Here is a 13,307-nt window from a genome sequence, read left to right on the forward strand (position 1 = left end):
CCCATGCTCTATAGGTGCAAATATCTCTTGAAACAACTCCATAGGCATAGCCTCCAGGAACCCCACAATGGATATGTCCAGTTACGAGAATCACTGCACTCAATGAAGCCCAAAGCTATAATGTCTGTATATGGAAACTGCAGTTCATTTATATTTCCTTCAAGTCTAGATGCAATTTACCCAGAGATCATTATTTCCATAGCAATACAAGTTACCATTAATAATATAGTTGACAATATCTGGGTTCCAGGGAGCACACCCAGAAAGTTAATCAAAGGCAAATCCTCATGCAAAATGGGAAAACGTTTTCTTACTACTTTGCCCACAGACACAGATGTTGTTCCTTGCTCCCTATCTTGGTTTCATTGCCCTCACAGTACTTAAGAATAAGTTTTCATTTTAGTAAAAATGTATTGCATACCTAAATAATTCAGGCAACATGCTAGGCCAATATAACTTACTAATATATATATATTTTTTAAGACAGAGTCTTATTCTGTTGCCCAGGCTGGTGTGGCCACGGCATCAGTCTAGCTCACAGCAACCTCAAACTCCTAGGCTCAAGTGATCCTCCTGCCTCAGCCTCCCAAGTAGCTAGGACTATAGGCACGCACCACCACACTAGGCTAATTTTTTCTATTTTTTGTAGAGACAGAGTCTCGCTATGTTGCCCAGGCTGGTCTCAAACTCCTGGCCTCAAGTAATCCTCACCCTAGCCTCCCAAAGCACTGGGATTATAAGCATGCGCCACCACACCCAGTCCAATGCCATCATTCTTAAGATGCATCTTTATTTTAAAAAATATCAAGAAACAAAAAACCGTTTCAATCAAACTATGGTAGCCAGGTGTGGTGGCTCACACCTTTAATCCTAGCACTCCAGGAGGCCAAGGTAGAAGGATCACTTGAGGTTAGGAGTTCAAGACCAGCCTAAGTAAGAGCAAGACCCCATCTCTACTAAAAATAGAAATAAGTTACCCAGACAAAATGGAAAAAATTAGCTGCGCGTGGTGGTGCTTGCCTGTAGTCCTAGCTACTCGGGAGGCTGAGGCAGGAGGATTGCTTGAGCCCAGGAGTTTAAGGTTGCTGTGAGCGAGGTTGATGCCATGGCACTCTAGCCTGGGCAACAGAGTGAGACTCTGTCTCAAAAAAAAAAAAAAAAAAAAAAATCAAACTATGGCACATCATCAAAATATCTGATTTCAGAGAAGTTATAATAAAAAATGTGGATCTGAGAATCAATGAAATGTGGCAACTTCCATTAGCAAAAATGGAAGCTTATAGCTACAATTACACTGAGCTCCTACTAAGTACCAAGTATCATGCTAAGTGTTTTTTACATGTATTATTCCTTTTATTCTTCATAGAAATGTCATGAGATAGATGTTATCATTTCTTTTTGCAGATGGAGAAACAAGGCACAGAGAGGTTAAAAAACCTGTCCGTAATCAAGTATCTATTAAGAGGAAAAGTCATAATTTTAACAAAGTAGTCTGACATCACAGTACATCCTCCTAATTTGCCTTTACTGTCCGGGGAAAAAGCTTACTAGTACCTTCAGAAGAGAAAAATTGATTTCTGGTACTGAATTCTTTTTTTTTTTTTTTTTGAGACAGAGTCTCACTTTTGTTACCCTGGCTAGAGTGAGTGCCGTGGCGTCAGCCTAGCTCACAGCAACCTCAAACTCCTGGGCTCAAGCGATCCTCCTGCCTCAGCCTCCCAAGTAGCTGGGACTACAGGCATGCGCCACCATGCCCGGCTAATTTTTTGTATATATATATTTTTTAGTTGGTCAATTAATTTCTTTCTATTTTTAGTAGAGACGGGGTCTCGCTCAGGATGGTTTCGAACTCCCAACCTTGAGCAATCCGCCTGCCTCGGCCTCCCAGAGTGCTAGGATTACAGGCGTGAGCCACCACGCCCGGCCTTTTTTTTTTTTTTTTTTTGAGACAGAGTCTTGCTTTGTTGCCTAGGCTAGAGTGAGTGCCGTGGCTGCAGCCTGGCTCACAGCAACCTCAAACTCCTGGCCTCAAGCAATCCTGCTGCCTCAGCCTCCTGAGTAGCTGGGACTACAGGCATGGGCCACCATGCCCGGCTAATTTTTTCTATATATACTAGTTGGCCAATTAATTTCTTTCTATTTATAGTAGAGATGGGGTCTCGGTCTTGCTCAGGCTGATTTCGAACTCCTGACCTCGAGCAATCCACCTGCCTCAGCCTCCCAGAGTGCTAGGATTACAGGTGTAAGCCACTGCGCCCGGCCATCTGGTACTGAATTCTTAAAGAAATCTATCAAACAGAACAATACAGAATGTCCTTGTTGCCAGATGAAGTCCTGTGTTGTGCTACCGGTGGTGGAGAGCCACTGGAAGGATATTCGCAAGGGAGAGACATGATCAGACTGCCAAGGATCTAAGCTGATCCAAGAACAGAACTGGGAATATCAGAAAAAATGAATAGATCACACATCCCTTAGCTCATCTTTCCTAAATCTCATTTTACTTATCATTAACCTTGGTGCAACGTCAGAGTGCATTTGGAAGTATCTTTGAAAAGAGCATGCTACACCTTTTTGCTAACCTCACAACTTACCCTCGAGTAGTTCGTGCCGTTACTATAAGTTGCAAAGCTTTAGCCTGCAGCCTCATGTGATGTATAATCACCACCTGCTTATTCTCCACACCACTGTACATGAACTCCATTTTGTAGGTCTCTTCCATGATCTATAAATAAAAGGTAATTACCAATCAATAAAAATATCATAGTCTTAACTAGAGAGCAGCACAGAATTCTGTTTAATGATCTTAGGTAAAACTCTGAATTGAGAATTTGAGTCTTTATGTTTTATTTTTTTGAGACAGAGTCTTGCTTTGTTGCCCAGGCTAGCGTGAGTGCTGTGGTGTCAGCCTAGCTCACAGCAACCTCAAACCCCTGGGCTCGAGCAATCCTCCTGCCTCAGCCTCCCAAGTAGATGGGACTACAGGCATGCACCACCATGCCCGCCTAATTTCTTCTATATATATTAGTTGGCCAATTAATTTCTTTCTATTTTTAGTAGAGATGGGGTCTCGCTCTTGCTCAGGCTGGTCTCAAACTCCTGACCTCGAGCAATCCGCCCACCTCAGCCTCCCAGAGTGCTAGGATTACAGGCGTGAGTCACCACGCCCGGTTGAGTCTTTATGCTTTAAATGTTGAGAGAAATTAGTACAGTGTGTGCTGTGAAAAGAGAATACATTATTTGGTCAATTACAAAAAAAAAAAAAAAAAAGACTTTCATCTGGTAATAAAATCATCTTCCTTGTTGATATGAAGATATGAAGGTTCAAATCATCGATAAAATTGCAAAGCACTGAAAGCACTGCTTGTTACCCTAAACCAAACACACTGTGCAGTGGGAACATATTAATATATATTATGCACAGAAACCCAATCCCCAGGAACTCCTCAAGAATTAAGCACAGGAACTATTAACCACATGTTAGTTATCCAGACTGCTCTATGGGCCTGTTCTGTTTGAGGGAGTTTGAGGAGGGAATTAAGCACAGAAAACAGTATCTATGACCCCAGATCAACCTCAGAGGATCTTAAGTTCCTGCTGAATTCTACCCAAATAAGATACTTCCATCCAAATGATGCTTCTCTTTCCCTTTTGTGCTTGCCTCCCTTTGACTACTCCAGGGTCAGAGAAATGATTCTAGGCTCTCCTACAATTGGCAGTAAGGCAAGTTACTTAATCATTAAGTGCTACTCCCCTACAATAAGCCACATACCACGTCTGAGAGGGAGTCTAGGTCAGATGAGAGATTGGGTGGTATAGTAGAAAGAAAACAGATTCTGAGTATCAAAGGACCCTGACTCTACTACTTATATAGCTCTATGAATTTAATCTTGCTAAGCCTTAACTGCCTTTTCTGTAAAATGAATACAATATTTATTCTTATCGAATGGGATTACTGTGAGGGTTAATTAAGATAACAGACTTGAAATCATTTAGGGAACTGTAATCTAATAATCATAGTCACCATCATTAGCTTCTTACTGGGTCATATATACAGATTCACTATCTGGGAGACATGATTCACAAGAGTTCACCAAGTGTCAATATTTTAGGACAAACAGGAACTGCTCAAAACTAGAAAAGAATAAACTCAAGACAAATAAAATTAAATGCTACTTAATGAACTAATCAGAAATTTAAGGAACTTTAAACATTCAAGGAATGAGACAGGCTAAAGAAATAATCTCAAAATTAGTTAAGCTATATTTTCAGATGAAAAATTCATAGTATTTATTAGATTTTAGTATATCTGAAATACAAACTGATATATTGGAACACAAAAGAATCTTAGAAAATCTATTTCAACTGGCGCACTTAACAGAGGAAGAAAAATCCAGGGAGGTTAAGTAACTTGCTCAACATCACTCAGCAAATTAGATGCAGACCTGGGACTAGAACTGACTCCAAAGCTAGTGAGGTGTCCCCTAATCATGCTGCTTCTCATATCACTGACTTCTGTCACAGCCTGAAATTAGGGAGACCACAGAAGAGGCATGGGGCCATAGGAAGGCCTCTGGCTCTACCTTAGACTGGACAATTTCTGGGCAAGAGATCTATCAGAGAGGAAGGCAGGCTGAATAAGCTTACCTGTTTTGCTGCTGCTGAGGCCAAATCACTCTGCCTCAAATACAAAGGGGCAGCTACATTCCACAGCTTTTCCTGTAAGGCCTACACAGACAAATTAGGAGAGAACAGAACACTGACATCACGAAGGCTGGCATATCATTTGAGATTTATGTTTTTGTTTTGCTTTAAAAGTCTACCATGAATAGGACTCCCTCTCAATTGATCTTATTCTTTTAAGCCAATAAATCCCACCTATTATGGAGAAACAGGAGACCAGTGGTTTCGGCTAAATGAATTTCTGCCCATTTGATGAAATTCCTGGCCCAAAGGCCCCCAGTCACACACCAGTGCTTGGAGCAGAGTACAGGAGCCATGAAGGCTTCACCAGAATGTGCAGGCAAGCCAGCTTCCTAAGCTCTGCGTGCTCCTTGTTTCCAGAGCCACTGGACTACCTGAGCCACCTAGAGCCTTCTTCCTTGACTGTGGTTCTTTTTTCTTTGCCCATCTGCTCATTATGCTTTGAATAACCAATCCCCTCTTCACTTTAGCAACATTCCCAAACTAGAAATTGAGCAGCTTTTCCTAGATTCCTTCCTCTCTTAATCTTTCTACATTCAATATCATCACTTACAGCCATGGATTTTACCTTCCATCTCTCTCCTTACCTATCCATCCACATGACCTCATATGTTATATAAACCTCTGTTAGAGCCTCTGATTTTCTCAGTCCTTCTTAATTATAGATATAATAGAATGGCATTTCAGAAAACCTACACTAACACTGTCCAATAGAAACATAATGTGAGCCAAATATGAAATTTAAAATTTTCTTGTATCCACATTTTAAAAATTAAAAAGAAATAGGTGAAATTAATGTTTTAAAAAGTTCATTTAACCCAGTATATCTAAGATATATACCATGCAATTTTTTAAAAATAAATTTATTTTTATTCTATATATATATTTTACTTTTTTCTTTCTTTCTTTTTTTTTTTTTTTTTGCCACAGGGTAATCTGCTTCACCGGGACCATGCAATATTTTTTTAAATTACTAAGATAGTTTACATTTTTTTCATACTAAGTTTAAGAAATTCAGTGTTTATTTTGTACTTAACACACCACATCTCAGTTTGAACTAATAACATTTCAAGTCTCAATAGTCACATCTATCTGGCGGCTATCATATTATTAATAGCAGTAGGTCTAGACTATAGATAGACTATGGAAATGTATGAAATATTAATTCCAATCATTTCTCATATGCCTGTTTTTTATATAGTTGTAGTCAGAAAGCAGAATTAATTTTGTATCCTTTCTTGGGATTTGGGTCATAATCCCCCCCCCCAAAATCTCAAACATTGAAATCATGAAAAACTAAAATCCTGAATGAAATCTTGAAAGCCCAATTCTGGGGAAGGGATTAGTGCATTTTGGTTGTCTGGAGGATAGGTGCATCATGTTAGCTGTATCATGTTAGGTAGAACTATTGCTTTGATACTGTCTTTAATTTGGAATTTAAGTATGATTTAAGGAGATATGTATGACTGCCAAGCCGACAAGGGGTGGACTTGTGGACTTAATTTTAGGTGTCATTTTGCCTGGATTAAGGAATACCTAGAAACTTGGTAAAGCATTATCCTGGGTGTGTCTGTAAGAGTGTTTCCAGAGAAGAACAGTGTGTGAATGAGTGGACTAGGTGGGCACTATCTGCCTTCAATGTTGGTGGGCACCATCCAATCAGCCAAGGGCCCAGAAAGAACAAATACAGAAGGCAAAGTGGTCTGTCTCTGATAGGTGGGACAGACGTTTCTTCTGCTGCTTGGGTATCAGAAATTTGACTCCACAAAAGTGTATTACCACAACACTGACTTTGTAAGGATTATGCATGTACGTAAAAGAATTGAAACTTCCTCAGTAAATGAAGAGCTTTTCTTTTTGAACAACTGCATTTGGAAAAGCTAAATTTCTTGAGATCTCAGCTCATTGGGTGACTACATATGCAGAAATTACTCATAGCAGTTTTCCATTGATCTTTTCAAAAGACTTAGCTTGTCTGTCACCATATTTCAGATGATTACAGTAATTATATGAAGCTAGGTGCATACAATTACCAACTATAGTGATATACATTTATACATTTCCCTTTTACTTATTTCTTTATGAATATGGTTTCTCTATTCATAACTGTTCTAGCCATGCAACTGTCATTAGTATACCTGAGTGTTTTATGCTTGCAAAAATGTTATTGTTGCATATTGTATTGCATAAATGGCCTATGAAGTGTCCTTTTTGTTGTTGTTGTTTTGTTTTGTTTTTTTGAGACAGAGTCTCACTTTGTTGCCTAGGCTAGAGTGAGTGCTGTGGCGTCAGCCTAACTCACAGCAACCTCAAACTCCTGGGCTCAAGCAATCCTGCCTCAGCCTCCCAAGTAGCTGGGACTATAGGCATGCGCCACCATGCCTGGCTAATTTTTTCTATATATATATATATTAGTTGGCCAATTAATTTCTTTCTATTTATAGTAGAGACAGGGTCTCGCTCTTGCTCAGGCTAGTTTCGAACTCCTGACCTTGAGCAATCTGCCCGCCTCGGCCTCCCAGAGAGCTAGGATTACAGGCATGAGCCACCACACCCGGCTTGAAGTATCCTGTTGTGTTGTTATATGTTTCTCAAAACAATCCCCTTTAAAAAATGTAAATAAATATCTTTTAAAGAATTTTTAAGTTATATTTTCCAGAATTATATTTTTGAGATTTTGATCTTTTCAGGATTGGGATTTTTGACATAAGGATTTTGATTTTTTGCGATTTCAACATTCAGGATTATGGTGTTCAGGACTGTGTCCTTCAGGATTATAATTGGTGCCCCTTTTATGGGTACATAACATTATACCCTAAGTGTTCTGCCATCTTATTGTACAATTTTTCAGTAAGATCATTACTGACTATACAATATAGTGTTGTACCACAATTTATTTAGCTCTTCTCCTATTCTTATTAAACACGTCTGTCTCAGGGTCTAGGTCTGGGCCCCATACCTACTCGGTCACTTCATAATGAGAAACAAACATACTTCTGTGTTCCTTTTAGGAGTGATCTTATCTCTTTTTCTCACCCATATTTTGCCACTATAGAAAAGTAGATTCTTTTCAAAGGACTTCTCATATTCACAGAGGCTTGGAAAAGGCAAACAACTTTGCAAAGGGGCATGAAGGAACTTCTTGGGGTGATGGAAATGTTCTATTATGTTGCTTGTGGTAGTGGTTACATAGCTATATACATTTGAAAGAATTTATCTAGCCTAACAAGACTGTTTAAATACCAACTCAACTAAGTGTACATACCCACCTTCACATGTATACAAACACACCACCCGTACAACCCAACGTAGAACATTTAGCACAAGCTACACATCTTACATTAGAAAATCATTTTCAACTTCCCCATTTATTCTGACTTTGTTAAAATATCACTTATCACATTGAAGACTCTGAACATTTAGAACTAAAGCCAAGATAAAGGTTTATCAAGTGAGAAGTGCTCTCTTCTAAGACTAAATTTATAACAAAATTCTGCTGCAGAAGCTAAATGCTATTGAACTAGTTTAATAGCTTTTTTACTTTTTTAATGGCTTTTTTACTTTGTTTTTTTAAGGTTTTAAAGGTTTCTCTTTGAAAATACATTCAATTTCATTCACAAACCACTAAAGCAATATATTACAAGGATTAATTACATGGTTATGGATTATAATAAACTAAGCATACATTCATAAAACTGAAAAAATATAAAGAAACACACTGGAAAAAGCAGTGTAAAAATAGACAACTCATACAGTTAAATAAAAATTACAAAAGTCCTGAGTCAATAAATGGTTGATAACAATGTCATTCAAAAATGCCTTCAGATTTCAATAAAATCCACTGCTTATTTCTGCATGACTAGTCTGTGAAGAAACTGAAGTTGTACGGTAGATTATAGTCAGAAATTATCACAAAAATACAAGTTTGCTATACTTAAAAGTATCTTATTGTTAATGCTAGATTAAGTTGCTCCTCAGTAAAAAATACTAACCAGATTAACAAGAATAGCCTGAGATAGGATATGTAACAATTATACCATTCATATACTGACTTTCAGTACTCTGGTTATATTTTCATTTTTAATAAAGATGAATTTCAAAGGCCTCCATTGGAAGCAAAATACAGAAAAATCATGGTGTCCTTAATTAGTTTCTAACTCAACAAAACTAAATAGCTTCTTAGGTGCCAATTATATATACATATATTATCTGACTACTTAGTATGAAATGCTAGCAAGTTGGTCTTTTTAAGAGCAATGAAATCAACACTTTAACAAAATCAAATGAGCACTTTAAGAAAAAAATATAAAAGTTCATAGAAGTCCTTTGCTAATCAAATTATATAAAACATTTAAAATCCTTGGGATTCTAATTAAAATTATTATCCAATCTGCTCTAATTATATGATGAAAAGAATTCTCCAAAAATTTACTAACTCAAATATCTATATTAAGTTAACATTTCTTTAATTAGAGACAAATATAATGAATTATATACAGCGTACATAATTTCTCCATTCCTACGTGGTTGTATAAGACCATGTTTTTCGACTTATGGCCTTAAACACTGCTAGCCCCATGAAAGTGCATTCTTAGTATCACAATCATAAACATAATGGATCCAAACCAACCTTGATGAGAAGTAGTTGACACCGAAGATAAGCAGCAGAGAAGTCAGCTACTCCTGCCAATTCAGACTGAAGTTCTCCAAGTCTTTGCAGATCCCTACAGTAAATAAAACCACAAACCAAACAGAATGAAGATAATGCCACCAACATAAAGGTCATGTTAAAAGCATTTTACCATTTTACACCTAGTAAATTGGTTATAAATTTTTAAATGACAACACCAAATGATAGAGTGGTTATAATGAAACTGGTTTACTCACACTCTGATAGCAGTTTAAGATGATACAACCCTTTTAGAAAACAAAACTGTGCTATGTTATAAAAGCCACATACACATGGTAAAATATTTGATCAGTAGCTTTATGTTGAAAAGTAATCCTAAGGGAAATAGTCAACAGAAATAAAATGCTTTATGCCCTGTAATATTCACTGTTGTGTGCACTATTATAGTGAAACTCTCTATTTGATTGTCCAATGGTAGAATTGTTAAATAAATTAGGATACATCCAGTCAATGAAATATACTTCAGCCAGTAAAATAAAAATGGTAATAATATGTATGATCTCAATGTGCTTTATTAGTACCTTCTCCCAACTATGTTCTATTTTCCAAGTATTTTATACAATAAACAAGTACTTTTTGTATCGGAAAAAAGTATTGTTTTAAAAAGGTATTCTGGTGGACATTATTGGTTGCTTACCCAATTAGCCATTCTCCACTTCTTCATTACTAACTGAACCCTGACTTTGTTCAAGGGAACACATCCCCAAACCCAATTCCAGGTAGATTCTGACTGAATTAAGCCAATTAGTATATGTTGTCCCTCTGGATATGTGACCTGAGCTGGCCTCATCAGTCCAAATCAAAGCTTTTATATTCCATGCTTGGAGCAGGTTGGTGTGTCTGTGTCCTGACTCTGACTCTCACAGGACTGAGCAAGAATGCTTATAGCCACTGGCAGTTACACTGTAACTCTAAGGAAAAAAAGCCTTAGGATAAGGCCAATGCTGAAGACAAGAAAAATCCAAAGAGAGAGAGAGAGAAAGAAACTGGGTCTTTAATGATATAATAAGATACTTAATCATATTATACCTTCAATTTCTGGTCATGTGAGGAAATATCTTAGTCCATTTGGCTGCTATAACAAAATACTATAGACTGGGTGGCTTATCAACAATAGAAATTTATTTGTCATAGTTCTGTAGGCTGGGAAGCCCAAGATCAAGGTGCCTACAGATCTGGAGTCCAGTGAGGGCCTGTTTCCTCACAAACAGCATGGGAACCTGCGGCCTTCTGATTTCAAGATTGTTCTTTGCTAAGCACCAAATGGGGCAAGAAAAGCTTCATCTTTCTGTGCTGCACTCCTTTTAATAAAAGGATCTGTTCTGTAAAATTTGGATTTAGCCAAAAGGCTGCACTTAAGGACCTCAAAGGCCATAAGGTTCCCCAACCCTGCATGCATCTTCATATGGTGGAAAACATGAAAGAGCTTCCTTATGCCTGTTTTATGAGAGCACTAGTCCCATTCATGAGGGCTGTACTCTCATGACCTAATCACCTCCCAAAGCCCCCACTTCCTAATACCATTACCCTGTGGGTTAGGATTTCAAAATATGAATTTGGGGGTGGGGGGAAGGAAACATAAACATTCAGATCATAGCAGGAAATAAACAGCCATGATAAGCTAGTTTAAGGTTTTCTGATAACTAGAATTAAAAGCATACTAATTGAATGTAACTATAGACATGATTGCAACCATATAAAAACATATCTGGCCAGGCCCGGTGGCTCACATCTCTAATCCTAGCACTTTGGGAGGCCAAGGCAGGAGGATAGCTTGAGGCCAGGGGTTTGAGACTAGTCTGAGCACACAGCAAGCCCCCATGTCTACAAAAAATAGAAAAATTAGCCGGGCATGGTGGTGCATGCAGTTCCAGCTACTTGGGAGACTGATGCAGGAGGGATCACTTGAGCCCAGGAGTTTGAGGTTGCAGTGAGTGATGACTGACGCCACTGCACTCTAGCCTGGGTGACAAGAGCGAGATCTTGTCTCTAAAAAACAAAAACAAGCAGCAAAAATAGGACATAAATCTGTCGACTCCAAAAGTATTTTTATAAACCATATCATATTATATCTCATTTATTTATTTGCTGTTAAATTCTTCTCATTTATTTATGAACTACATCAAACACAGATGACACCAAAACTGATTTAAAACCAGATACACTGAGCTCCACTGTCATAGATGTGATCTGGTGGGGCAAAAGAGCTCCTCTCAGGAACACATACTTTAACAATCCTTAGACCACATGATACCAATAAATAGTATTTAAAAAATATTAGAGGAAAATATGTTTACATATAATATAGTGTTTTATAAAGTTTATACAATAGTCTGAATTAATTTTTTAAATCACTGTTAAAGATAGTCAAAGACTCTGTATGTGCAAATCAAATGCAGTTTAAAATCTCTAAACATCAAATTTGCAATTAATGTCTCTTTGTAGCTTGGTAGAACAAGGAATGTTAGAATATACAAAATAAGTACACAGTCCTAGTGACTTTTCAAAAGTTATCTTCATCTTTGCACCTAGATGATTATAGATTATAAACATTTATTTTGACCTCTTGAATTACTGGACTAGTTCCCCTACTGTACAAAACACAAGTATTCCTTAGAGACATGGAAAGTTGCACGGCAAAAGAAGGATTTTAAAGAATTCAACCAAGTAATCCCTGTTCTTTAAGGCTGGTGTATAAAACAATTCCCATAAGAAATAGATTTCTATCAACCCCAGATAAATGAAGCCCACTCTGTTTCAGATTAAAATGAGCTGTTTTACTCCAAAAGAACAATTGTCTATTATGGAACACTTCTAAAAGGATATGGTTCATGAAAAAATAAGATGTATATCTAGTAACAGCACTTTTGTAGACTTACACAAAAATATAAACTGAAAAATCAGAAGTTATTATTCATCTGAGAAAGAGCAGACAAATGACTGCAGCATTCCTTAAAACACAATTCCCCTCGTGCCCCCATAGTGAATTTAAACCAATATTACATTTATAAAATCTGGATTGGATTTGCTTACAAAATATTAATAGCACATTGAGTATGTCTGAAAAGCAACAGTTAGATTTAAATTTTAAAGCAAAATTTCATACCCATGTAATTCTCAAAAGCTATTCTCAAAATGCTTTCACATATATCATTACAATAATCTTAACAATAGTCCTATGAGTGACACAGTACCCTTAATTTACAGATGAGGGAGTTGCAGGCCCAAGATCATGTACTTAAGAAGTGATAAAATTAAGACTTGGACCACATCCTCTGGATTTCAAATCTCATATTATTAGATGCTATACTTTATACCAACTGTTAAACAGAAACAGAGGAGTGAGACCAGATGTAGGGCAAGAAAGACCTAAGCTCTTGTTCAGGAGTTTGCTGTTCCTAGTCCCAGATACACCCTTTTCCTTTCTTCATGTGACTAACTTCTATCCTTTGTTCAGTCATTGCTTACACCAGGGGGAGGGAACCTTTTCATGTTGAAAGGCTGCATTAATTTAGCTGTAATCAATTAATGCCACTTTCAAGAAACTTCAGGGGGGGGCAAAAAAAAAAAAAAAGAAACTTCAATTAGATATACTTAAAAATGTACATTATTTTGTAAAAAAAAATCTAACTATGTACTTAATAACTTCAAAAAATGGAAACTATTTGTTAATTTTATTTTTTCCTCACAAATGGCAGATTAATTGAAGAAAAGGCATACAAATTTTATTAACATATATATGGGGAGAACCACACAGTGATTACTCCTATTTGTTAATTTTAAAGTTAACTAACCTTTTAATGACTTTGTTGTGTCTGCTTTTTGTTGGAGAGTATTTGAATACCTGGTTGCAGCATGAAAGTCTGTAGTTTCAGCTGATCCTCTAGATGGGCATCTTGATTTGGGTTAGGTAGGA

The 13,307-nt window shown here is 37.2% G+C and overlaps 1 protein-coding gene across 1 annotated transcript in view; it reads right to left on the reverse strand.

The window, feature by feature from the left end:
- Nucleotides 1-13,307, reverse strand: part of INTS4 (integrator complex subunit 4) — a 103,636-nt gene that overhangs the window by 13,207 nt on the left and 77,122 nt on the right. Inside the window, exons 16-18 of the mRNA XM_076002338.1 lie at nt 9,332-9,425; nt 4,645-4,725; nt 2,592-2,722 (exon numbers count right to left, since the gene is read on the reverse strand). Coding sequence (XP_075858453.1) covers nt 2,592-2,722; nt 4,645-4,725; nt 9,332-9,425 — 306 coding nt within the window. The remainder of the gene's footprint in view (nt 1-2,591; nt 2,723-4,644; nt 4,726-9,331; nt 9,426-13,307) is intronic.

This window comes from Microcebus murinus, chromosome 4 (genome assembly GCF_040939455.1).
Source record: "Microcebus murinus isolate Inina chromosome 4, M.murinus_Inina_mat1.0, whole genome shotgun sequence".
NCBI lineage: Eukaryota > Metazoa > Chordata > Mammalia > Primates > Cheirogaleidae > Microcebus > Microcebus murinus.